The sequence below is a fragment of the Penicillium cosmopolitanum genome, assembly GCF_028827165.1.
Source record: "Penicillium cosmopolitanum strain IBT 29677 chromosome Unknown utg000006l:49.0-5199605.0:1.0-5204138.0, whole genome shotgun sequence".
NCBI classification, from domain to species: Eukaryota; Fungi; Ascomycota; class Eurotiomycetes; order Eurotiales; family Aspergillaceae; genus Penicillium; species Penicillium cosmopolitanum.
In genome coordinates, this window is record NW_026622676.1 from 603,288 (window position 1) to 628,866 (window position 25,579).

Genomic DNA, 25,579 nt, shown 5'->3' on the forward strand with positions numbered 1-25,579 from the left:
AGTCAATATTGAAGGTATACCGTGTAATTGATATTGAGAGACGAAGTAATATTGACAGTTGGGAGTATATGGGAGTAAATATGGGAAATGGTACTCTACACAGTGACGCGGGTGCCATGTGACCAGGTATGACTAGGCCATTTTGGTCTTCTCCGCAATATTAAGCCTCATCTTCTATCTTCATTGAGAACGCCCTATCTGTTCAGGTTTATTGATCTACAACAGACCATCCAGGGCAATTGCACAGTTTCTCATTGCCCCTTGTTCCCTATTTCCCAAAATGTCAGCCCGCAAGCCCCATGGACAGAGCTACGCCGACGTTGCCGCCAACCCACCGCCGAAGACCGACTCCAGCGTGGCCCCAGCCGTCCCAAGGTATGCATAAGTCATACATCACTTTACCAAGGAAGGTTCTAACTGACATATTCTTTCAAGTGATGTGATCTTCAAGCTTCTCGCCTTCACTGCGGCCATGGTGGTTGGCCCCATCGGCATGTATTTCCTGACTGTGAACACCATCTTCGGCGGTATGTTCGAAACGCGTTTTCAAGCCTTTTTCAATAAACTTGTTCTAATAACCCAACCCTAGGAAACCCAACGTATGCCGGAATTGTCGCAGCAGTTACGGCCAACGTGGTATTATTCGCCTATATCTACGTTGCCTGGAAGGAAGACCAGGGAGACCGAGAAGAAGCCGCCAAGGCCAATTCAAAGAAGGGACAGTAGCCAATAGATGCAACATGTAAAACGATCCAAAATCAAATGTGTTTCTTCGTTCAATGGCGCAGCCTGGTTGCGTATAGCCGCTCATCGAATCTAGGGGGCTCTAGTCCCCCAATCACAGAGCTGCAGTGCAACGCCAAATAAGCTTAAACACACCCGAAACATTATCTTAAGACCACAAGTCCGATCTTAAAGATGGTGAGTAATCTTGGCACATACTCTATTCACATTTTATTCCCACCCCTTCAAGTTGTGCTCTGACTACCAGTACATACAAGCAGGCTGTCCTTTCTTTTTATTATACCTTCACTCCGATGTTTCAGAATGTAAATCAAAAAGAATCTTATCAATCTATAAGCCGGGAAGCTAATTATAGGGCATTTTAGAAGTAGTTCCAATAGTTCCAATTATTAGACTTGCAAAAGTGATTGATGTCCTTGGATCTGGTTGGCCAACAGTACTTCCCTACCACTTTGCTGAAGGCGACCTGCGTAGCAAAGTCCCCGTGTATTTCGTGCAATTCCATGAGCGCTTGCAACAGATCCTCCTCCATGACACATTTCGACCATTCAGATTCTTTGTCCTGGTAGGCAAGGTACCCAACCTTTCCCTCTTCCAGAACCACCAGATGGTAGCGCTACTTGTATGGCAGGCTGTGGTGCTGGCTGCACTTGGCTGGTCGCCGTCGGTTGCTGGAGTTGACCGGTTGCCGTTGATTGCTGGAGTTGACTGTCTTTTGCGTCGTGAATCCTGTCCAACTTCCTGGTGACAATGTCTCAAATCAGGCACTTTCAATGTACCTTTTGAACAAGGTCCGCATCCAGTCCGGCTCCCCTGGCCCTGGTGGGAAGTTCATCGGTCGGTAGCGACCGCGATTGTGTAGTTTGGTCATTCCGTGATGCAACTGTTGAGGACCGTTGGATACCATCATTGGCATTGAGAACACTAATTATTATTAAGGTCCAGGACTTGATCCCTTCTAAGATATTGGGTCAATGGACCTCTCAAGTCCATGTGCCGTAGGATGATTCGGGGGAAATATGGGGGAGTCGAGGGGTGAAGTCAATGAATGGGACCTGGGCATAGCCGCTGAATGAGTTGTTCTTAGGCCTTTTTGACAGGCTTCTCTGGCCGCTCCGCAAAACCCTACTTCAACCAAGCCTGGCTGCACGGGCCAGGTTGAGTGCTAACTTCACGATGGAATCTGAGTAGCGCGGATAATACCGGTCTCGGCTGACATTTCGACATTCTGGGCAAAGAGGTACATCTGGACTAGCTGGCCCTTGATTCTCTGACGGATAAAACCATGTATCGTTAAGTTTCACCCTTTCTTCCACTGCAGCACAGTTGAGGCAGTCTCGCAGCTCCGCGTCAGCAGGACGAATACTTCCAGTATCCCAGAAACGTTTCTTCTCTCGGAGCTTCAGACAACCCTTGTAGGCGAATAGGTTATTGCGATTTCTGGAATTGTTAGCCATGGAAAGCCAGGTTGGATCATCATCTGGGCAGATGGGATTGCAGGTTTGTCGGAAGGGAAACACCCTTACTTCTCCCAAGTCTGCATAGCCGCTAGGTGAAGTAGCTTGTTTTCATCCTTTTTGGGCCATTCTACCTTGATAATCTCCCTGTATATTGTGCAGCTTTGTGATAATGCCAGAGCCGATGGATCGTCGAGGAAACTGATGATTATCAGCTGGAGCTCGACCGGGAGGTCGAGTACAATCTTTCTGTTCATTGTGATACTTGGAACTAGCTACCAAATTGGAGGTTGTAAATAATGGCTCGGTAAATGGCTAAGAGGAAGGTAGGAGATAGTAAGTTGAAGTAAAGGTGCCGGCGGTCATTCACTAGGCTCCCTACAATCTACCTCAGCAAGGAAGTGCATACCCACTATCCACACTCAAATGGTAACCTGGACTGTATAATCATCGCAGCTGCCATGACCGAAGCAGACTTGACCATACATCTTCATAGTGTAGATACGGCATCGCGTACTCTATCAAGGCCTGTCGTGTACGTGCAACACCGAGAATCAATACCCGCAGGCGTAGCCTGGATGTTAAGCCGGTTTCAATCATCGCTATGGGTCACGAGGGCAATATTTGAGTTGAAGCCATCCTGGAGTAGTACCATAGGTAGTAACAGCGTCTGACCGATGAAGCGCCTGTTGAACTTACTAAGCCAGTGAGCCTTCCTCGACGGCCCGCGATGAACCAGATAAGTAACCATGTCGGGGGACGACTTAGATAGTAGCTGATTTGACTGGCTTATAAACTTCAGTACGGAGGATACTTGACTATATGGCTAGAGTTATCCCATTTCAATGCATCTGTTATTGATGATCAAAGATCAAGGAATCATGGTAGTCACACCAATCTCCCGAAGTACTATATCATGGCTGGTCTCCAGGACAACTGGTGACGATATATCCCGACCTATTCCCTCCCGTGACAAATGTTAAAGAATATCATTGTCGATGTTGAAGGCTGTAAGTATTGCACTTCAGTAAAGTAAAAAGACAAGGAAAAAACCAATAAAAAACAGTAGGAAAACAAAATGCCCAAGATCCGAATATTATATTCGAATACGAGACGAGACGCCGAAATGCTTCATCATTCCTGTAAAATCCAAAGAAAACTAGACTTAATCCGCACATGTCCATATCAATTTCCATGTCCATGTCCATGTCCAATCAAGGTCGTCGCTTCACAAACTCCTCCAAATCCGCCTTGGTAGCAACACCAAGCACGAACTTCCGCGCAGCGTCCGTAACCACGGCAAATTGGTGCTTTTCACGCTCATCGCCGTTGGCACCGGTCTGGCTCTCGAAAAACTTCTCCAATTCCTCCAGTGGTGTCTCCATGGTGATGACCTGGTAGATACCGCGCTTACGGTTGAAGCGCTGCATAGAGGCAGAGACGGGATCCGACTCCTTAACGGTGCCGTTTTGGATGAGTTCCTTTAAGCGGGGAATGCTCAGGTAGCCGAGGAGAGATCGCGAGGAGGCGGAGATGACAGTAAGGTGGGTGTAGTCGCGTTCGTAGGCGGCCATTAGAGCGGCGGAGATGGGGCCATTGGGAGAAACGGAGAGCGCGGGAGGAGGGTCGAGGTCTTCGACTGTGGCCTAAGTAGCAGGTAGTTAGCATCGGGAGTGGAGACATGAACAGGTTTAGGCTCGCAGGAACGGCTCAACTCCATCGACATCGGTGGAAGCGGGGTGGACTCACCCCACGGTACTTGTTGGCCCATGGCGATTGCTGGGCCGCATTGGCGTGAGCAGAGGTATCATTCTCGCGAGTATAGGCCTCGCTGCCGGTGAGGTATGAAGCCATTGCGCTGGAGCTTTGCTGCTGCGCGGGGTTGGCGGGGTGTTTTCGAGGGGTATTGGTGGAGGCGCACGAGCAGCTGGGGGTGAAGAGAAACGGCGGGTATAGAGAAGACAAAGGTCGATCGAGAATGAAAGAGAGTCGGAATAAAAGTTGCGACGAAACAATCAAGCAAGGGGGAGATCTCAAGTGACTGCGGAGGAGGTTGCGGAGGAGGTTGTGTAGAGGGTCTTTTTTTCTCGCGCTTTTCCTCTTTCTCTCCCGCCAAGACCGACGTCACCCCGGCCTGACTCAACGTGATTCTGCGACTTTGCGACTTTGGGGGCCTCGCAGCCTTGTTTCACTCTCGTCGGATTTCGGACTTAGTCGGCTTTAAATTGGGGTCCTTTTTCACTGATCTCCTCCTACCCTTCAACTTTTCCTCATTCAAGTTCAATTTATCTCTGTTTTCCTAGTGAGTTACCAGAGCCCTCAATTGGTGGAGCCACCACGGCACGATCGCTGCGTCTGGCATGACCCACTTTGGATGACCCGCAACTCTTACTGATCAAGGTGTATATCTATATGAGCAGTAAACAGTCAATAATGCTTCCCTCCAGCTCGACTGTCGCTTCGCTAGCCGCTCAGCACCCGCTGGGTGGTATGCATATGCAGCAAAATCCCCAGTCTGGGCAGGTCTTTAATACACCCAAACGCCGTGAGCCATTCCAAGCATGGAGCGCAATCGACGATGCAAAGACCAAGGCAGCCAGCATTGGCAAAGAAGCAGCTCGGGAATTTGAACTTGCAAGCGAGAAGGCACAGCAGAAGACGGGCAAAATCGAGCCCTGGTCTGCCCAATACTATGCCGCTTGCACTGTAGGCGGAATGTTAGCCTGTGTTGGTTACCCTTGTCAATCGCCTAGCCCTTATCCTGGGTCGTCACTGACCATGACTATGCTTGTATAGGGACTTACCCACACTGCCGTCACCCCCCTCGACCTGATCAAATGCCGTCGTCAAGTCGATTCGAAGCGTTACAGTAGCAACACACAAGCATTCAGCAAGATCCGTGCCGTCGAGGGTATTCGCGGGGTCTTCACCGGATGGAGTCCCACTTTCTTCGGATACAGCGTAAGCAGATATAGCTAAATTATATAAACCCACCGACGGGCTACTAACAAAGCTATTCAAGGCTCAAGGAGCATTCAAATACGGTGGATACGAATACTTCAAGAAGTTTTACAGCGACCTAGTCGGTCCGGAAAATGCTCAGAAGTACAAGACTGCCATCTATCTGGCTGGTAGTGCTTCGGCCGAGCTGATCGCCGACATTGCTTTGTGTCCCTTTGAGTCGGTCAAGGTGCGCATGCAGACCACCATTCCATCTGAGTTCAAGGGTACTTTCAGTGGTATTTCGGCCATTGTTGCGAAGGAGGGTTCTTCTGGGTGAGTTTGGCATGGCGTGGCGTTCAAATATAGTTATTACGTTTCAGAGTACTGAACTAATTCCCCACCAGGTTGTACAAGGGTCTCTACCCACTCTGGGGTCGACAGATTCCATACACTATGATGAAGTTCGCGTCTTTTGAAACTATTGTGGAGATGATCTATAACAAGCTTCCGGGCCAGAAGTCCGACTACAACAAAGGTGCCCAGACTGCCGTGGCTTTCACTGGTGGTTACATGGCTGGTATTCTCTGTGCAGCGGTATCGCATCCAGCCGATGTGATGGTCAGCAAGTTGAATGCGAATCGCCTGGCGGGAGAAGCATTCGGTGCTGCGATGAGCCGCATCTACGGGGATATCGGATTCATAGGTCTGTGGAATGGATTGCCTGTCCGTATTGTTATGGTTGGCACTTTGGTATGTCCTGTATGAGAATTCCGGACTTGGAGTATAGTACTAACAGGTTTCATAGACTGGTCTCCAATGGATGATGTATGACCTCGCCATTGCGCTCATTTCTATTGTTGCAATTATAGGTGCATGGACGCTGACCACTTTCGCAGTTACGATTCGTTCAAGATCTTTATGGGGCTCCCAACCACTGGTGGCTCTTCCGAAGAGAAGAAGAAGTAAGGAGGGGGATGTTTTTTCTGAAGTATGGGTTTAAGAATGTGTTCCCGGCCATATATTCTCTTACTGGGGCTCAGAATTCAGGAGTCTTTTCTGTGATTAGTTTCCTTAGGTTTAGTGATCAATGTATCTCCCCTCACATCTATACATTCTCTCGCATCTATTCCATGATTCCATGACCTCAAGGTAGTAAGTAACTAATCGCTATCTTTAGTCACGGCCCCGACCAATCGCGGCTTGGCCGTCTTATCTTATCATCGACGTCATCCAATCCAATCGCGTCAATCCGCCAAAGCGATCCAATGCAGTTGCAATAGTCAATGAGGTACAACGAACTGGAGATAAAAAACACCCGACTTTAGCGTATCGAGCCTCAAATGGGCGAGATCTAGCATTGAGCACACACTTACACATTCCGGCATATCCTCGTAGGGCCCGCGCTTTCACGTCAGACATCCATCCTCTTTCTTTTTCTTCCTCCTCTACATCTATCTATTCTCTACCTCTGCCTCTGCCTCTACCTCTACCCGACTTGCCAAATTCCATCTCTGGAAACTCCCCACCCCCTTCGATAAAGATATCTAGCCCCCACTTCGCTAACCCCAGTCCGGTCCGAGAGAATCGTACCTGCGTCTTATCGCCCCGACTCCAATTCTCCATACAAGGTAGCTCCCTACCCAGTCGCAATAAAACACAATCCACGTCAAACCCCTCGATCTCACCGTCGCACAAACCCAGACACAACATCTAACTTACTCTCCAGAAACACCACATCACAATGGGCAGTCAATCAGGTCAACCAGACCAACCCATGGTCTCCCACGGCCGCGGAGGTAAGTAATACCAATAGTAGGAGTACCATCCCATCTCACCTTGATCTAATCCAAATCCCTCCCTACCTAGGTCAGGGAAATATCGGCCACGATGCAACTGAGTACACCTCACCCTTCCTCCCAAGTACAAACCGATCCAAACGGGACAACTCCAACTAACACCCAACAGATACGTCGACGGTGAAATCGTTCGCGAAGGAGTCTACGGCGACCAAGGCGACGGCGCATACTCAGCCGGCGTAAGCACTCACCCCCGATACCGATACCGATACCGATACCGCATCAAGCAGAATGCAACAGAACAGAGCATAGCAGCTAACTTGAACGCTTTCCCAGCGCGGCGGCGTAGGAAACATCGGCTCACCGCGCGTGCGCCCAACTTCCAAAGTCCCACACGACGCGGAGATGATTCCCGAGCTGGCCGTTCGTAATTCTACGGATGAGGTTTATCATACCGGTGTAAGTACAATTAAACCGGGTGAAGTCAGAGTTTGGAAATTTATTTTGGGCTTGATCTGATCCGATCTGATGTGACGATGCTGACTTGACTATTTGTGTTTAGCGCGGAGGTCAGGGAAATGTGCACCTTGATGAGGCGGCTCGTAAAGAGAAGGAGGAGAAGAAGGTTAAGGGGCCTGTTCATGATGGGTTGGCGGATCGGTTGAAGAATAAGTTGCTGGGTCGTAAGTAGATGGGCCATCTGGATACCTTCATGGTAGCTATGGGTAACTATCGGGTCAGTGCCAGTGTGATTGCGGGTGAAAGTGAAGTTGGAATTGGTAAATTGAACGGTTTTGGCGGTTGTGTTATGTTGTGTGATTCCCATCTATGCTGCGTTTACTTGTGATTATTTCTAACTTATCCCTGCTACTTGACTTTATCTGATGACGTTTTCTGAGATGGTTGTGTTGTAGATTTGGATTTCGTATATGCGACTGAAAGGTTGTTTGAAGGAGAGTATTACAATGTTGTGTACCAGCATCCAGCCACTCATCCACAGTACAGTACATCCAAGTCATCCACGATCCGATCCATAAATTCAACGGGCAAAGAAGAAAACATCAAGTGCAATTCCATATTCGTGTCCATACCCATATCCATATCCCATCCGTAAAAAGGCACATAAGAAAAAAAAAAAAAAAAAACACCCGTGCATCGTGACTCATAAGCAGGACTTGGGCGAGCAAGCCAAAAGGTTCCAATCAAATCAACATGAGAACAAATGACCCACAATCCGTGCAGATTAAAGAAAGAAAGAAAAAACGCTGCGAAGAAGGGGTGATGGTAATACATCCGCGAAAAGAAAAGGAAGATCAACATCGATACCGACACCGTATAGCGCCAGAGCAGAAAGAAGGAAAGAAAACGCCAGAGAAAAGCCGGATCCTCCTCGAGAGGAAGGAATCCAGAGAGATATTTCAGCAAATCAAACTTAGATCAAGACCAGCTCAGCCAATCTAATCGAGTTTAATCCTTACTGAACCGCCTCTTAAACCAACTCTTCCGCTTGTCCCCAGCACCCGCTGCTCCAGTCTGAGGCGCCTTCTTCCTCAACGCGCCATTTGCCGGCGCAGCGAAATGCTGCTGCGCCACACTGCCAGGACTGGTCGGGCTCGCGACAGGCGGCGGCGCCGACGGAAAACCCTTAGTATTCAGCGGGGCCGCGTTACCGAACGAGAACCCATATTCCTGTGCGCGGTCGTCCATTCGCTGCTGTTGCTGTTGCTGTAATAACGCGTGTTGTTGCAATTGGTCCACGGAGCTATTCATTGAGCTGGGATCTGTGGACTGGCCGTATGGATCTGTTTGAGCGGATCCACCTGAGCCTGATGCGGTGACGTTGTCGTAGGATTGGTGATAGTTGTTGTTCTGGTAATAGTTTGTTTGGTCGGTTGATACATGGGGCCGTCGGCGGCCGTTTTGTTGTTGCTGCTGTTGGTAGGGGTAGTAGTTTTCTTGCTGGTTGTATTGATTGCCGTCGGCGAGATCGTCGGGTCGTGATTGATTGCGGCTGTGGTAGTTGCTTTGATCGTATCCGCGGTTGTATCCACCTTGTCCTGTCAGGCTTGTTAGTACGAGTATTCCCGTTGTGATGGGGAAACAGGGCTGGGGGATGACCCACCTCCATAGTAGCTTGTTCGTCGGCTGTAGTCGCCCATTTGGGAGGCTGCGTCTTCTATTGGAATACATGAGCCTGGGTTTTGAGGTTTGTCTGTGGATTGGGAGGTGAACGAACCTGTCCGAGCGTATGATACCGGTCGGGTACTGTTGTATGTGCCATAGATGGCGGCTTCGAACGATCGGATGGTGTCTAGCGGTCGCTCAGATCGGGATCGGGTAGGGTTTGACCAGTCGGGATCGGCTGCCACGAGAACGCAAGGGTTAGTTTGAAGAGAAGGTGGGAAGGTGGAGATGAGAATGCTGGAATGCATGTGGCAGGTGATAAGAACGGGGAGGAGAAACACTCACTGATGAGATTTCCAAATTGATCTTTATGTTGGATATCTCGCAGAGAGCTCAGATTGGACTTCTGGAGCGCAATGTCATCTGTGGATCAGGTCGTCAGTTAAAGCAATGGGGGGGAGGAGGTCGGAATGCGACCGGGTTGGGTGTTGGGAGTGGACGTACTGGGCTGCAACTCATTCATGGCGACGGTCGGGTCTGCCTTTGTGTGAAGATTGCGCCTTTCTTTCTCCTCGTGAGATTCCGAGAGGTGAATCTTATTCCCGGAGGTGCTTGTTCGGCGAGAATTGTCGGATTTGACGCTGAAACCACGACTTCGGCGAGGAGAGGAGGAAACGGGCGGTTGGGGGGGCGGCCATTTTTATTAGGGGCGGTTTCCACCGTCTTTCTTAGCGTCCGAGATCAAGGCAGGTCTGAAACGGCTGGGATCGTCTGAGCTTGGGCGGGCGTTGTGGAGCGCGATTGCGATGAAGGTGGAACTGCCAAGCCGATCACAGGGCTACTAGATGGACGGCGCGAGGTTCGTGAGTGAGTGGTGAGACACTGAGGATGCTCTGAGCGCTGGGAATCGCTGGAAAATGGTGATTGCTGAGTGGCAGATGATGAGGGAAAAGCAAATGTGATTGTGATGGCTGGGAGGTTGGGAGGCTGGTTGGTGGTAGGTAGGTGGCAGCCGTTGGGTAGAAGATAGAGGATGAGGATGCTGGCAGCGATCGGTGGAGCGCCGTTGAACTGCGGAGCAAGAGGACACTACTGCGAGCAACAGGCGAGGGGCAGCAGGGTAATCACTTAAATATGTAGAGGAGAAAGTTGAGGACGACGCCGGCCACGCAATACTTGGGCAGAGACGAGTGGCGTTCCGGTGGTTACCTACACTGCCGTACATCGAGTATAGCGGACTTGGTCATACAGAAGAGAGGAGAGTAGAACAGCAAAGTACTAAAGTACAAGAGTACTCAATTACTAGAGTATATTATCCCCCAACTCATTGATGAATCCAATCTCCTCTGGTACTCTAGAAATACTACTAGTAGTAATCTCCCGCTGTACTTTCTTCCCCTCTTCAAATCAATTCTGCTTGTGATCAACCGTGGTACACAGCCCGAGTGTTGCGCGGCTGCGATTGGCGAGGTTCTTCATTAGCGGGAGTCACCCAAAAATAGACCACACCACTACCATCACCATTAATGCCAGGCACAACCCGGTACCACCTCGCTGATCCGCTGATATAAACTCTCGCTTTCAGTACTAACTAATCCCTTCGATACCTAGGTCAGAGAATCTTGCCGCCGCGCGTGATGCAGGGCCGTATCCGTGGTCTTCCAATTGGCCAGTGGGGCATCGCGGATGGCGGATCGGTCGAGATGTGGCCATGATCCAGCAGAAAAATTGCAATTGGGTTCGCTAGTCTGGCTGTGTGAATATTCGGAACTGCAAGTCCGGAGAACTGCTTCAGCTTTCTTTGATGCCCTTGCCCTGGTACACAGTAATCAAGTTCAACTGTTTGGTTTGATATAACGCGAGTGATTGCCGATGCCAGCAACCAATCAGGACCATGCCCGCCAAGTCTCAGGGACATTCTGAGTCAGTGTTACCAACAAAGAAAATGTTTCAAAGTGCTCAGGCGTCAGGTGGATTATACCTCGGTATGAAAATTTAAATCATCCACTTGAGTCTGTGGCTTCTAGAATATATACTATGTACATACTCGTATCGGCACATGGGTCTGCCCCGGAATGCCATCACACTTTAATTTAATGAAGGACCCACCAGCGAACCTATCCATTTTTATGCACCAACTCCTGAGGTTGAGTATTCATCCGTGAATAAATCAATCAATACTACTATACACTTGAGGATGATAAAAATTTGGTACCCAATCTTACTAATACTGAACGAGTAGTATCTGGGAGGTAACTGGGAGGTACTAGCTGACACCATGGGATATGCTACTAGAACCTAATACTAATGCATCGATATATATTTGTACGTTCAAGAACCTTGTTCAACCTGAAGTTTTTCGGAATTTACACCTGGGCAACCTTGGAATCTTCATTAGATCTCATGGGCATGTTCATCCGAGTCATCAGACGTCGATATATTTTGGCGAGCAACCCCATAATCCATGGATGTTAAATTCTATCACATCCATGATCACTGGCAATCAGTACACATACTATTCACTAGGTATAGTACAATTTCACCTTCATTGGCATGATGTTCATACTAGTACAAGTACTAGTAGTATGTCTGGTTAACTTGAAGTGATACTGCTCAGAAAATCTCGAATTTGAATTCGATATGTCGAAGATCATGTCTGATACCCCCAGCTGACCCTCAAGAGACCATGTCGGACTTAATGGACGCCTGGGTGCGACATCATAATCCATCTATGCCTGCTGACTCCACTACTAGTAGGTACTAGGCTACTCTGCTCCCACATGGACCCTGCGTATTCAAGTTGTGCCAACTTGAACTTCAAGCAGAACTGATGCTGCTCCCGCCCCAATTCTGATGGCCGCCGACGTAGGTGGGTACCCAGGTACAATACACCCAGTCTAGCCCCCGATTACAAGTACGAATACGAAATATCTGAGTAGGCGCAATGGGTGGTATAATTTTTAACAGATGCCTTGGTGGAGTAGCCAGAGCAAAACATGCAATTCTCTATAACAGAAAAGACGAACGCATGGGGGACCAAGCCAGGTATTGGGGGGAAAAAGAACTTCGAACTCGCATTAACCGGGTAGTTGAAAATGGTATGGATTTTGGTGTGTAAGAGCGTCAGATACACGGGAGGAGAAAAAGGGTGACTGAATGCAAAAAGCGACCAGAACGAATCGCTCACGCACAGCCACAAAATAAACAATCATCAGCAATCATCATGGAGGGTAGTATGATGATCCGAAAATTAAGATAATAAATCAAAAGGAACAGTCTCTTCATTCCATCACTTCCAAATTTCCCACCGTCTCAGTTAAGAGAAGACGGGAATAGAAAGTAGGTCGAGACATTCGAGGTTTTGCGGGTTTGAAAACAGTGCAATAAAAAGGTTGTTTGTGTGCTTCAAAATGGTAAAACTTCTTTTTTTCTTTTGATTCGTAGGGCTCGGTTTGTGTGGTTTTAGTTATTGGCCCTGCCTGCTTTCTCCCACGAATGTAAAAAAACGTTGTTCAAACCGCCAACTCCCAATCCAAACAACATCTCGGCTTTTTGCCGATTCCGTCGACTTTTCCTTGCCTGGCCGGCCGCCGTCTGCACGAAAGGGAGAAAGAGAATCGCCCACTAGATACAGAGAAGCCGTTTAGATGTTGGAGGGGTAGAGCATGACGCGGACGGTAGCACCGAAGGACTTGGGGGGGAGGTTGTTGCGGAACTTGGCGCGAACAACACCGGAGTTGCCTGGTGGAGGTGGTTAGTATTGCGCAGAAAAGGCTGAAAGCAGAGAGGCTTCTCGATGGGGAGAAGGCTCTATGCTGGAGATGATGGCATACCGTGAGGGCGGGTGACCTTGCCCCAGATCACCCGGATGTTGGAGCCGCGGACCTCACGCTTGGCACGGTAAACGAAAGCGACCTTCTTGCCAAGGTAGAAGCTGGCGGCCTTGGGGTCGTCAACGCCCTCAATCTTCACCAGGGAGGTGTTGGGGTTGGTGGCGTGCTTGGAGCGCTGGTAGCTCAGGTGGCGTCCCCTGCAAAGAAATCCGTATTAATCCTCTGATCTGATACATGTGCGGTGTGTGTTTGAAAGTGCTCGTAGATGAATATGCGATTGCGAATTTTGTTTCTTTTCCGTCGCTTGGGTGTTCACAGTGTGCGGTTCCTGAATCCATCTCGACGGGCGATCTCGAAATCGAATCGGGGGGGGTATTTGTGGGCAGATGCGACGAGCGGAGTGAATAACTTACTTGACATAGACTAGAAGAGAGAAGACATGTTAGCATAAGATGTTCAATATTGGAGGTTTGGTTGGTGATGGCCGATGCGCGTGGGCGATCTCGAAGTCGACCTTCGAACGCATCTCCCGACCATACACGGTGATTGTAAAGGGCGCACTCACGGCGGTGTCCTTGTTGTTCCGAAGACATGATGTCGATTCTTCTCTGAGCAGCGGGCAAGGAAAAGATGTCGAAGGAATGACCCGCAAGTTGTCGTCTGGTTGTCGTCGGCTTTGAGATAGTCGAGCGCACAATCAAATTGGGAGGTGTGGTGGCCATTTCCGCCCTAACCCAATCGGGTCCTTAGCGACAGGGTAAGCGAGATCACGTGAGCGCACTTCCAGGCCTTCGGGAGAGTGGGTTTATCCGGGCCGGGATCACACCTGAGGCATTCAAGGGGTATATGTTGGCCTTTGTGCCTTGGTGCCTGCCTGCCTAAGGTGTCAATTGACACCTATTTTTATTTTCAATTCACACCCGATTTCTCAGGCGCCAATCACCTCATCGCATCACCTGACTAGTCGGGCAACAGTACTCCGTAGTCCGGCCCAGGCTGGAGAGCTGACAAACTGCCCGAGTTCACCATGACGACACCGTACTTTCTTAGTTGGACCTTAAGGTGACTACGGAGTATGGACGACTTGGTTGATCATCGGTTATGGTGATGGTGATGCTGTGTCGGTCTTTGAATGGCGGGCCAAACATACTACTACTACTCGCGGGGTAACTACCATATGGTCAAGACCAGCTAGGGTATCACCCAATCACTCAATATATCAGCCATGACTGCTCTTCGTGACTTCATTCGCTGGACCACTGTTTGATATTCTGCATAAGCAACTGGCATTGCGCGGAAAAAAAATGCAATGCCAGGATTTTGATCTGGCTGATTCGGACTCTTCTCCGGCATGAAGACAGACCGGGCGGACTGATTGGGAAAGCAAGATATCCCCAAGCCCCACCAGTGCAGGAATGATTGACCGGGAGATCGGGCGGATCGCTCGTACGAGTCGGTTATGGCGTACGGAGGACAGTGGCCCTGACGGTTAATTGAGAATCAAGATAGCGCCGAATGCGGCACTGGGCCGAGTGCCGGAGTTACAGCGGGAAAATAGAATCCGTCTGGTATGAGAGATGACAAATGTGCCGATCGTCCCCACGATTGGGTCACCGGAGGAGGCATAGTCTAGGTACGAGGAGACTGTCAGGTCATATCAGTATACTCGTACAGACATGTAGGTGCCGGGATTTGTGTGTTGTAGAGAGCTTTTGGGTGCGAGAATGATAGCATCAACTGGAGTCGTATGCATCCACTCTATATGTACATATACGGATGTATGTATTAACTCCGTATACTGGGTAGCTTCTGCAACGAGGTAACTCTGTGTCAAGCTCCACCCCGCTGACCGCAACCCTTCGAGGATACTAGTCCTCTTTTTTGTCGGTCGACTTCTCCACACTGCATTCAGGCTGTTCAAGTTTCTGTTCTCTCGATACCGAGTACGGAGACCTGTATGGTATTATCGATCAGCTGACTCTTTCCTTTAATCTTCCAGAACCTCCGTCTCCATTGGGCTGCCGTGGTGGCTTGCTGGCTTGCTGGCTTGCTGGCTGGGGTTGCACCTGCACTCCGACTAGGACTGGCTGACGGGGTCAGCAAAAAGCAAATTTGAAAATAATATTAGTACCGCACGGAGGAGGGGGAGACATCGATCAAACATAAGATCACCCTGTGGTAGTGGTAATGGTAGTGGTGGAGTTGATGCTATAGCACCAACACCAGGAGTGGACAACACACCAAATCCAAGGACACGGCTGGACTCGCAACGAGGAGATAGACTACTCTTTATGTACAGTATGTACAAATTAAGTATGGCATGCCAACCTGAAAGATACTAGGTAATCTAAATACTCCGAAGTCATAGTCATAGTCATAGTCATACATAAAATACCCAAGCCCCACCATCGCAAGCTGTGAGAGCGACTCTCCCCCGTTGAAAAGTACCTGCTCCGCCGGAACGTGTTGGAGCGTGGTGTTCTTCCTCTTTCCCAACAACTTCACCCTCTCCCATCTCTTTTCCCTTCTCCCTTCTCCCAGCTTGTATATTCTGCCGTTGGTGCGTGTTGCAAAATGTCCAGCATCATCTCCAACGACGAGCACCAAAATGCCGGGTAAGTTTCCCTCTGCCTCTGTCTGTCTCTGACATCACCTCCCCTCCCCTCCGCTCAACACCAACCCGATGCGCCCTGGCCTCTGCACCTTCGTCTCGACACCTCTCCTTATCTCCCCTACACAAGCGCACTTCGGGAATCACTCAATTCGAGCCAAATCGATTCACCCTTTTGCTCTTTTCCCCCATCTTGGCCCTTTTTCACCCTCCCGTGCACCCCGCTCGAACCCCTCCATCCTATCTCCGTCTGCAAATTTTGCCTCTTGTGCTTCGTCCTGATCGGTCCGACTAACAATGGCTTCTTTGGCTTTCAGCACCATTGAATTGAAGGATGACACCATCATCGTGGTGCTCGGTGCATCCGGTGATCTGGCTAAGAAGAAGACGGTTTGTTACCCCTCCTCGCTCTGCCCAGACGGGCCTTGCTACTCCGTGACTCCTCATTGCTAACTCGCTCCTCAGTTCCCTGCGCTCTTCGGTCTCGTATGTGAAGCTTCACCCTGTGCGACATGGTCGCCTCGCTAATTACACCTCCAGTTCCGCAACAAGTTTCTCCCCAAGGATATTAAGATCGTCGGATATGCGCGGACGAAAATGGACCACGAAGAATACCTTAAGCGTGTGCGCTCTTACATCAAGGTCCCCACAAAGGAGATTGAAGAGCAATTAGATCAGTTCTGCACATTCTGCACCTACGTCTCCGGTCAATATGACGAGGACGACTCCTTCATCAACCTCAACAAGCACCTCGAGGAGATCGAGCATGGTCGCCAATCAAAGGAGCAGAACCGCGTTTTCTACATGGCTCTGCCCCCCCAGTGTTTTCATTACTGTGTCTGAGCAATTGAAGCGTAACTGCTACCCCAAGAGCGGTCTTGCCCGCATTATTGTGAGTATTTGCCGAGCAATTGGTGATGCCGAGGTCCCGGAGCTAATGCGTCATTCTTCCCCCAACAGGTCGAGAAGCCTTTCGGTAAGGATCTGCCCAGCTCCCGCGACCTCCAGAAGGCTCTGGCCCCCAACTGGAAGGAGGAGGAGATCTTCCGCATCGACCACTATCTCGGTAAGGAGATGGTCAAGAACATCCTCATTCTGCGATTCGGCAACGAGTTCTTCAACGCTACATGGAACCGTCACCACATCGATAATGTTCAGGTATGGATATTTTTGATTAGAGTCCGAAACAACTTGGATCTAACGCAACCTCCAGATCACATTTAAGGAGCCTTTCGGCACCGAGGGCCGTGGTGGTTACTTCGATGAGTTCGGCATCATCCGTGATGTCATGCAGAACCGTATGTGCTGTCAATAAAAGACATCTGTAGCCCATTTCGCTAACCCTCTGCAGACCTTCTTCAGGTTCTGACCCTGCTCGCCATGGAGCGCCCCATCTCTTTCTCTGCCGAGGACATCCGTGACGAGAAGGTCCGTGTTCTGCGCGCGATGAGCGCGATCGAGCCCAAGAATGTCATTATTGGTCAATACGGTCGTTCCCTGGATGGCAGCAAGCCCGGATATCTGGAGGATGACACTGTGCCCAAGGAGTCGCGTTGCCCTACCTTCTGCGCCATGGTCGCTTACATCAAGAACGAGCGTTGGGACGGTGTTCCCTTCATTCTGAAGGCCGGAAAGGGTAAGCTTAAATCCTTGATTACTGATTGTTTCAACTATCATGCTAATCCTAACTTCCACCAGCCCTCAACGAGCAAAAGACCGAGGTTCGCATTCAGTTCAAGGACGTCACTTCCGGCATCTTCAAGGATATTCCCCGCAACGAGCTCGTCATTCGCGTGCAGCCCAACGAGTCCGTTTACATCAAGATGAACTCCAAGCTGCCCGGTCTGTCCATGCAGACGGTAGTGACCGAGCTGGACTTGACCTACCGCCGCCGCTTCTCCGACCTTAAGATCCCCGAGGCCTATGAGTCCCTGATCCTGGACGCCTTCAAGGGCGACCACTCCAACTTCGTCCGTGACGACGAGCTCGACGCCAGCTGGCGCATCTTCACCCCTCTTCTGCACTACCTGGACGACAACAAGGAGATCATCCCCATGGAGTACCCATACGGTGAGTCAACAGCCTCCATACTTCCCATGCTCACCACAGTGGTCTAACATCTATCTTTCCCCCAGGCTCCCGCGGACCCGCCGTTCTCGACGACTTCACTGCTTCATACGGCTACAAGTTCAGCGATGCTGCCGGATACCAGTGGCCCGTCACCAACACTGCCCCTAACAGACTGTAGGGTTTTTTTAGCTTGCACTTTGATAACGACGATATGGGATGCGGAATATGAAGGCGAATAAAATCCACTTTTCTTTTCTTTCTTCTTCTTTCTTTGAACTCCCTCTTTCCTCATCCTTCCGATTCTCACGGTAGTATCCTACCAAGTTTGATGCTCGGTTTCCTCCTTGCTGCGATAATCTCGGGCTCCTGCATCTAGCTTTATGTCTAGAGGTTGGAATTAAAGATGTTTATGACTGACATGAAATTTTCCCATCTAAGCTGTTACCTTTGGCACCAATGGTGTTGCATTTCGAAGTCTGTGTACTTCGCTTTGATGCTTCCGGATGTCTGTGAACCTTTGCTGTAGTGTATATTTGGAATAGGGTGAATAGTAGGACAGGAGCGAGGCTAAGCGGGTAAACCAGTCTCTGCCTTCTAACACCTCGCCAGTGGTGCAGTTGGGTAGCTCCTAACTGCCGGCCTAATCCGGAGGACGCTCTGGATGGGAGTACTGGTTAGTGCATGGCTATCCCTGGGCTATGCAAAAGAAGGTGACGGGGGCGGGTGGCAACAAGTTAGGACTCCGAAGGGAGAGGCAGACTTGGGTTAATGACTTTTTTTTTCGATTTTTCTTAATCATTGCTTTGGTCATGATTTAGGTACTTAATCTCTTCATTATTATCTTGTTCAAAAGCTATTACTTAAATATAGGTTGTTGATTTGATATATGAAGTGCTGGATATCCCAAGTTCTGTAGAAGATGCATTTGCCCAGGACAGAAGAACATGCCCCACTATTTCCCTGTTACGAGGAAGGTGGAGGTTCGAAACCACAAACGTTGGCCAGTACAGAATTATTTTACTCAACATTCTTGTTGGCTAGTAGATGTCGACTTAAACTATCTTTCCACAGATCTCAGTCTGAGCAAATGGAGCCTCTTATTGGCGCTTCGGACGGAGTTCTTAGACTTTTAACAGGTTTCGCGCATGGTAGCGTTGCTAATTTCGTTCAATGGAACTTGTGGTATAAGAGATTATGCAGCACAGAATTGATGATATTCGATTTGTTCCCAATTGAAACATCTATTATTTATGCATTCGAGAGCACCACGGCGCCATATGGCTGTAGCTCGACTTTGCCCTGAGACCGACCAATACTAGCCTGGTTTGACACCAAAATCGAGAAGCCCTCGTATCTCTCGACAGATACCGTCTGAGGTCGATCGAAGAAATTCAACAACACAACCGCTTTCTGACCTTTCTGCACCCACTCGCGTTCGTATCCTAGAACCATCTCCCCGTCACAGATTCCTCAAGGGCAGTGTATGATCCATAGACGAAAATATCAGAGTGCTCCTTCCGCAGTGAGAGCATCTGCTTCCAGTAGGCCATGATACTCTCAGGGTCATCGAGCTGGCTGGCAACATTCCACTCGGTATAATCCTTGTTGATAGTCATCCAAGGCTTGGCACTTGCAACAGTAAACCCAGCATTAGGCGAGTTATCCCACTGCATTGGCAATCGTCCATGATCCCTCGACTTCAGCTGCAACTCCCGAAGGACGTCGTCCATTTTACCGACATCACCACCCCGAGTTTCCAAAACTTCATTGTAATAGTTCCTCCCCTCAACATCAATATAAGAATCGGCCCCATAGTCCTTGCCAAGATTCGCCATACCAATCTCCTGACCCGCAAGCATGAACGGAGTCCCACTCAACGTCATCAGGTACGTAGCCAGCATCTTGGCCGCAGTCGCGCGGTGCTCCGGGGCATCAGAAGCATACCGAGACAACGAGCGACCACTATCATGATTATCAAGGTAAATCGTATTCCACCCATCAAATTTCGGCATCGCATTCTGCCAAAGATTCGTGATAGTGCGAATCTTCCTCGGATGGAAATCATCTCGCTCGTACTTCCCATTCGGACCAAAATCCATATCCACAATATCACCAGTGAAAAGCATATTCAACTCATGTCGGTCCTTGGCAACGTACTCGCTGACAGACTGTTCATCCTTGGTAAAACCCAACTCGCCAACCGTCATAACATCATAGTGGTCCAGAACCTCTGTCCTGATCTCACGGATATAATCGTGCATCTTGGGACCGGAAGCGAAGAATTCCGCGCCGGACTGGTACGGTTCATCGGGGTTGACAATTTTCCCATCCGGAAGATCAGGATGCTTAGACATGAGATTCATACTATCAATACGAAACCCGTCCACGCCCCGATCAAGCCAGAACCGCATATCATCGTGCGTGGCTTGCCTCATCGCCGCACTCTCCCAGTTCAAATCAGGCTGACTTGGCAAAAAGAGCGCGAGATAATATTGACCGGTTCCCTCATCAAAGGCCCAAGCACTGCCACCGAAGATAGACTTCCAATTATTGGGCTCTTTGCGATTTCCAAGAGCATCATATTTCGGATCTCGCCATATATACCAATCACGCTTGGGGCTGGACTTTGAGCTGCGTGATTCTTTGAACCAGGCGTGTTGGTCGCTGGTGTGATTTACCACTAGATCCATTAGGATGCGGATATTGTTTGCGTGGAGTCGGTCGATTAGGGTTTGGACGTCGGCGACTGTGCCGTAGGGTGCGTGGATGGAGCGGTAATCTGCGACATCGTAGCCCATGTCCTTTTGGGGTGAGGCGAATATTGGCGAGAGCCATATTGCGTCTACGCCTAGGGACTTGATGTAGGGGACTTTGCTGATTATCCCGGGTATGTCGCCTAGTCCATCGCCGTTGCTGTCGAGGAAGCTGGCTGGGTAGATTTGGTAGACGACTGCTTCTTTCCACCAAGTCTTTTGGATGGATTGGGGTGTCATTGTGGAGTGTATAAAAATACAAGTAATTGTGGGAAGATGAAGGTGAAGACGAAGAAGGATGTGATTCAAGTTAAGATGCGGTTGTGGTATATGTAGGTCATGGCGGTAGCACGGGGCTCTTCATACTTCTCCGTCAAGACACCGAAGTTGCTCAGCTCGGGTAGATCAAGGGGAACCTAGGACCAGCTCGGAGAAATTCGTAGCGAAACTTTTGGCGATGCGGAGAGGTTCGTGGAGGTCGATGGTCGGCAACATCGTGGAGCTCTGTTGAGTTTCTCCGAGGAAGCTCCGCTGTAGTCTTACCGCAGTTCGAAATCAAGGTCGAGATACTGTCTATGATGCCAATGTCACCTCCGAATCAATCGCCAGGTGTTTACTTCGCAATTACTCGGGGAATTTGTTGTTTGACTTTGTCGACTGGAAAATTGGTTTCATTTTGTTGTCAGTGTTCAAGGTGGTCTTCGCATGTCAGTGCTTTCGTTAGTACTTTCCCGCTAGTTCTATCCGAAGCTATTGTCCGATGTTATTGAGACAAGTGTTAAGAAGGTATGGGCTTAAGACTAGCTTTGCAATCAATTTTACGAGAAAGGCATTGGAGGTGGTATAAGACATAGTTGAATTTGCATTCCAAATACTATTTTATGAAGTGCTACTGATATAAAGAATCGCTAGGCGAGCTTAATGGGAAATATTTAATCATAGGCTTGAACCCTTCGGCCTCTTAACAAACGGATTTGCCAACATGCTTAGCCTTGTCAGCGAGTCCGCCGAAGAAGCCAGCTTTCTTCTTCTTCTCGACAACCTGGTCTTCAACAACAACAAAGTTCTTGAACTTCCGCGGTGAAACCCTGCTGGCATACAGCGCATCGATTTCCGCATTGGACCTGTTCTTTGTCTCCGGCTGGAAGAAGTAGAGACCGGCGAAGATGAATAGCTCGGCTCCAACGAACAGGAACATGACCCTGCCACCCCAGTTTAGTTCGTCTGGATTGATAAAGTAGGGAAAGACAGATGATAACAAAAGCGCTGTCAACTGCTGGCATACCAAAACAAATGAAATGGTTTTGGGGCGCGTGGCCTGTGCTGCGGTTTCCTGAGCCACGGCCCATCCGTAGCAGCCCACGGTAGCTGTGTAAATCATCGACCAGGTAATCATAAAGGCAAGGAGGGCAATATTGGCAGATGTATTGGTAGTAGGTGCCATCGACACTCCAGCAATGATAACAGACCAGAACATCAGCAGGGTACCTCCACCAATGAGGCCCTTTCTGCGAGGGATGATGTCGGAAAGACAGACTGCAGCAAAGTTTGACAGGAGTTGCAGCGACGAAGATATGGCAGTCAATTGGAATGAGTCAGCTTGACCGATCAACTGGAAATAGTAGGTCTGGTAGGTATTGGCAAAATAGCCACCCGAAAAATTTTGGGATTGAAGGCCGAGCACAGCGACGAGCGTACGGGAGCGATGCTCTTTGGTGAAGATGCTTTTCCAGCTTGTCTGGCTGGCGGCGGACTCCTCGTTCTCAGTCTGTTTGAGTTCTGTCTTGATGGTCTCAATGCAGGCGTCGATATCAGCACCAGGGCCATACAGCCTGGTGATAGCCTTGCGAGCATCTTCTTCACGACCTTTCTTCATGTACCAGACGGGGCTCTCAGGTAGGAAAGGAAGACCGCAAAGATAAAGGCCGGGAATCACGAAAGTCATGACAAAGGCCAGCTTGAAAGACCAGACGCCTTGGATTCCCGACGCACCATATCCAGTAATAGACGCACAGAATTGACCGAAGACAATGACAACGTTGGTAAGAGACGACGCGATACTGCGAAGGTGTGTGGGTGCATTCTCTGTGACATATAGAGGGGGAAGCACCGTTGCAAGACCAACCGAAAGGCCGAGAAGAAGCTTCGAGACAAAGAGGACTGGGAGAGTTGGAGCAAAGACGAGAGCAAATGATGATCCGAGGGAAATGAAGACTGATGCATAGAGCAAGACTTTGCGACCCCAGAAATCGGCGAATTGCCCTGCGGCATAGCCTCCAAAGACCTGGCCGATTGTCGAGGCGGCATTCCACAGTGACTGCCACAAAGCAGGAATTACATACTCGTCACCGACAGCATAGTAATTGCCATAGGCTTTTCGAAAATCGGGGAAGGCAATGGCCAGGCCTGATAAATTGGCATCGTAGCCCCAGCTGAAGACAAGAAGCATGGTGTAGAGAGTCCACAAGCAAAATCGTTTATCAGCCCGGATAGCTGCCCATAGCTTCCGCCATTGCTCTTTGGTTGTGATTTCCAAATGTTGATGGTCTTCAAGCTTTGCTGGCAATGGTTCTTCGGCGGTGGTCTCGACATGACTGATGTCTGTCTTCTCGACTTCGAGAGATTTGAGAGAAGAACCCATGATTGATCAAACCTCGTAGCAGAAACAAGATCGACGGAATTATGCTATTTTTTGAGAAATGTATATCATCGAGTGGAGGCATATCGACATTTTATCTCTCTAGCATGGGGCTTGAGCACCACGGCAAAACTTAGGAAACAGGGATCAAGAATGAAGCTGAAAGTGGTTCTGTGGGAAATCGTCGGGAAAACCTCTCGATAGATCGCTTCCACGTAATGCCCGGCTGACCTTGCGGTGGAGTCCCCCGCGGGGGAATTCTAAGAGCTGAGAATGCTGGCGGACTTACAGCGCAAGTTTGGGAGAGTCTCACATCGCCTCTGGGGAAGTTTCGGCGAAACTCATTTTCATAGTAGAACGCTCCGGTATATCGCCGTTCGATGAATATCAACATTTGTCCTTTTAAAAACCAAAGACTAGTCTTTCGATTCGATAATGCATGCCTTTAATTTCATTTCTTTCTTCCACGATGACCAGTGCATCAAGCTCCGGAGAAACCTCGCAAAGCCCAGAATCCTGTGGCTCAACTGGGGTCACTACTCCCGAGGGATTCAAGGCAGAAACTACTAGTTTTGCCCAGAGGCACACAAGATGGCGTCCATCCTTTCACCTGATGCCTCAAACAGGATGGATGAATGATCCATGCGCACCTGGATATGACCCCTCAACCGGGTTGTATCATGTTTCCTTTCAGTGGAACCCTAATGGCCCCGACTGGGGTGATATTGCTTGGGGAACTGCGACTTCCAGTGACATGATTTCATGGAGCGTTGAAGAACAACCTATCCTCTCACCAGATAATGGCTATGACTCTAAGGGTGTCTTCACCGGATGCTTTGCCAAGGCAGCAGATGGGACTCTCAACTACATCTATACCTCGGTCAGCTCCCTTCCGATCCACCACACCATCCTGCATCAAACTGGCTGCGAGACATTGAGCATTGCGACGTCTTCAGATCAAGGAAGGACTTGGCACAAAAGTGACAGGAACCCCATCCTCCCGGGTGAACCTTCAGATCTTGATGTCACCGGCTGGAGAGATCCATTCTGTGCTCCTTGGCCTAATATGAGCAAGGTTCTGGGCCTGAACCCAGATGATACCTTGTTTGGTATTATCTCTGGAGGTATTAGGGATGTCACACCCACAAGCTTCCTTTACAAGATCAATGCGAATAACTTGAGTGACTGGGATTACATTGGGCCCCTTGCAAATTTTGGTCTGAATCTCAGACCGTCACGGTGGTCTGGAGATTTAGGCAAGAACTGGGAGGTAACGAACTTCCTGTCCTTGTCCGACGAGAATGATCCTCATTCAAGTTTCGACTTTCTGATCATGGGCACTGAAGGCTGTCTTGAGGATGGCCTTGAGGGATCTCCAGGCAGTGCAGGTCCATCACGTCCAAGCCGTGGCCAGCTTTGGATGTCTGGCAATCTTCAGAAAAGTGAAGCTGCCGGCCCGGCAAATATATTATATGGCTTTGGGGGCCATCTCGACCATGGCTGTCTGTATGCAGCCAACTCTTTCTTTGATCCACGAAGTCAGCATTACGTTGTCTGGGGGTGGATCACAGAAGAAGACCTGTGTGATGATTTCCGTCACCAGCAAGGATGGAGTGGGGCTTTGTCAATGCCCCGACAGATCCATCTACAGACTCTTCACAATGTAGTTGGCGCGTTAGTCTCTGATTTATCCTCCATCACCTCCATCAAGCTCAAGTCAGAGGCCGATGGAACTTTCACTATCCACACTCTTGCCAGTGAACCATATAAGCCATTGGCTCAGCACCTTCGCAACTCTTCATACGCGCTTTGCTCACATTTAGGGGCATTTTCTCTCCATAATAATCCTGTCGAGGTCGGGTTGTCGCTAGAAAGTGTGTGGAGCAAGCACTGGGAGCTTGAGTGCTCATTCAAGATCTCTAAAACTTGCTCCCGGTCGGTATATCCATTGGTCATTCAAGAGGTGAGAAATTCTCCCCTATCATCCAGGCATCATGCTGACCACATCATTAACAGACTTTGAAAATGCAACAATAATGACATTCGAGCCACAAGATGAAACCTTCACGATTTACCGACCATCATTCCCCAGGTCCGATTCGTCTTTGTTGATCAATAGCTCTCCCGAAATAGCGCCACACACCTTATTCACAGGGACGAACCCCAAAAGTGGAGAGAATTGGACGGAGACCTTGGATATTCGCGCGTGGAGAGATAATTCCGTTTTGGAGGTGTTTGTTAATGGTCGGACCGCGATCTCCACTCGTCTTTACGCAGCTGAGGAAACATTTGGTATGCGGTTCTTTGCAGAGGATGATGCCTCAGATGCTAGGGTCCCACTACGGACGAGCCATGCTGGTCCAACAGAGTTGAAGTTTGCAAATTTGTGGGATGGAATTGGAATCTAGGGGAATTTCCAAAGTCTTCAGTGCTACCTACCTAGGTCACGTACTAGTAGTATCAGTAGGAATAAACACATGAAGCCCACTATATATATCTTTCATGCCCACTAGCACCCCAGGCCGGCAAATACTAGTGCCAACACCTGGAACTCGAACTGATAGGTTAGACAACTATCCCTGCAATCCTGACGGAAATGATCCCTCCTTG

General features: G+C 49.4%; 11 protein-coding genes across 11 annotated transcripts; 5 read left to right on the top strand and 6 right to left on the bottom strand.

Annotated features, from left to right (window-relative positions):
* Positions 1-280: 280 nt before the first annotated feature.
* On the top strand, positions 281-726 carry N7509_004744 (vacuolar ATPase assembly integral membrane protein VMA21; the record flags this gene model as incomplete). Its single annotated transcript, XM_056629381.1, has 3 exons — positions 281-375; positions 436-527; positions 590-726. 3 exons carry the CDS (start codon positions 281-283, stop codon positions 724-726), a joined length of 324 nt encoding a protein of 107 aa, XP_056488683.1.
* A 1,189-nt stretch (positions 727-1,915) lies between these two features.
* On the bottom strand, positions 1,916-2,458 carry N7509_004745 (F-box protein; the record flags this gene model as incomplete). The annotated part of the gene is made up of 3 exons (XM_056629382.1): positions 1,916-2,014; positions 2,049-2,184; positions 2,271-2,458. 3 exons carry the CDS (start codon positions 2,456-2,458, stop codon positions 1,916-1,918), a joined length of 423 nt encoding a protein of 140 aa, XP_056488684.1.
* Positions 2,459-3,415: 957 nt separating this feature from the next.
* Positions 3,416-4,055, bottom strand: N7509_004746 (putative cystathionine beta-synthase (beta-thionase); the record flags this gene model as incomplete). The annotated part of the gene is made up of 2 exons (XM_056629383.1): positions 3,416-3,847; positions 3,951-4,055. 2 exons carry the CDS (start codon positions 4,053-4,055, stop codon positions 3,416-3,418), a joined length of 537 nt encoding a protein of 178 aa, XP_056488685.1.
* Positions 4,056-4,634: 579 nt separating this feature from the next.
* On the top strand, positions 4,635-6,110 carry N7509_004747 (putative mitochondrial phosphate carrier protein; the record flags this gene model as incomplete). The annotated part of the gene is made up of 6 exons (XM_056629384.1): positions 4,635-4,907; positions 4,998-5,162; positions 5,224-5,477; positions 5,549-5,894; positions 5,950-5,969; positions 6,041-6,110. 6 exons carry the CDS (start codon positions 4,635-4,637, stop codon positions 6,108-6,110), a joined length of 1,128 nt encoding a protein of 375 aa, XP_056488686.1.
* Positions 6,111-6,885: 775 nt separating this feature from the next.
* N7509_004748 (DUF3602 domain-containing protein) lies at positions 6,886-7,692 on the top strand (the record flags this gene model as incomplete). Its single annotated transcript, XM_056629385.1, has 6 exons — positions 6,886-6,940; positions 7,011-7,041; positions 7,110-7,179; positions 7,277-7,399; positions 7,503-7,623; positions 7,682-7,692. The coding sequence occupies 6 exons, from the start codon at positions 6,886-6,888 to the stop codon at positions 7,690-7,692; spliced, it is 411 nt and encodes a 136-aa protein (XP_056488687.1).
* A 715-nt stretch (positions 7,693-8,407) lies between these two features.
* On the bottom strand, positions 8,408-9,762 carry N7509_004749 (DUF2406 domain-containing protein; the record flags this gene model as incomplete). Its single annotated transcript, XM_056629386.1, is given in 5 exon segments — positions 8,408-8,997; positions 9,063-9,302; positions 9,410-9,487; positions 9,569-9,705; positions 9,716-9,762. The coding sequence occupies 5 exon segments, from the start codon at positions 9,760-9,762 to the stop codon at positions 8,408-8,410; spliced, it is 1,092 nt and encodes a 363-aa protein (XP_056488688.1).
* A 2,945-nt stretch (positions 9,763-12,707) lies between these two features.
* N7509_004750 (60S ribosomal protein eL33) lies at positions 12,708-13,490 on the bottom strand (the record flags this gene model as incomplete). The annotated part of the gene is made up of 4 exons (XM_056629387.1): positions 12,708-12,805; positions 12,898-13,094; positions 13,311-13,320; positions 13,463-13,490. The coding sequence occupies 4 exons, from the start codon at positions 13,488-13,490 to the stop codon at positions 12,708-12,710; spliced, it is 333 nt and encodes a 110-aa protein (XP_056488689.1).
* Positions 13,491-15,805: 2,315 nt separating this feature from the next.
* On the top strand, positions 15,806-17,756 carry N7509_004751 (glucose-6-phosphate dehydrogenase; the record flags this gene model as incomplete). The annotated part of the gene is made up of 9 exons (XM_056629388.1): positions 15,806-15,898; positions 15,974-15,994; positions 16,049-16,329; positions 16,382-16,400; positions 16,469-16,666; positions 16,722-16,806; positions 16,860-17,144; positions 17,207-17,578; positions 17,644-17,756. The coding sequence occupies 9 exons, from the start codon at positions 15,806-15,808 to the stop codon at positions 17,754-17,756; spliced, it is 1,467 nt and encodes a 488-aa protein (XP_056488690.1).
* Positions 17,757-19,020: 1,264 nt separating this feature from the next.
* Positions 19,021-20,571, bottom strand: N7509_004752 (alpha-glucosidase; the record flags this gene model as incomplete). The annotated part of the gene is made up of 1 exon (XM_056629389.1): positions 19,021-20,571. The coding sequence occupies one exon, from the start codon at positions 20,569-20,571 to the stop codon at positions 19,021-19,023; it is 1,551 nt and encodes a 516-aa protein (XP_056488691.1).
* Positions 20,572-21,292: 721 nt separating this feature from the next.
* Positions 21,293-22,972, bottom strand: N7509_004753 (uncharacterized protein; the record flags this gene model as incomplete). Its single annotated transcript, XM_056629390.1, has 1 exon — positions 21,293-22,972. The coding sequence occupies one exon, from the start codon at positions 22,970-22,972 to the stop codon at positions 21,293-21,295; it is 1,680 nt and encodes a 559-aa protein (XP_056488692.1).
* A 466-nt stretch (positions 22,973-23,438) lies between these two features.
* Positions 23,439-25,377, top strand: N7509_004754 (glycosyl hydrolase; the record flags this gene model as incomplete). Its single annotated transcript, XM_056629391.1, has 2 exons — positions 23,439-24,843; positions 24,986-25,377. 2 exons carry the CDS (start codon positions 23,439-23,441, stop codon positions 25,375-25,377), a joined length of 1,797 nt encoding a protein of 598 aa, XP_056488693.1.
* Between the last annotated feature and the right edge of the window lie 202 nt (positions 25,378-25,579).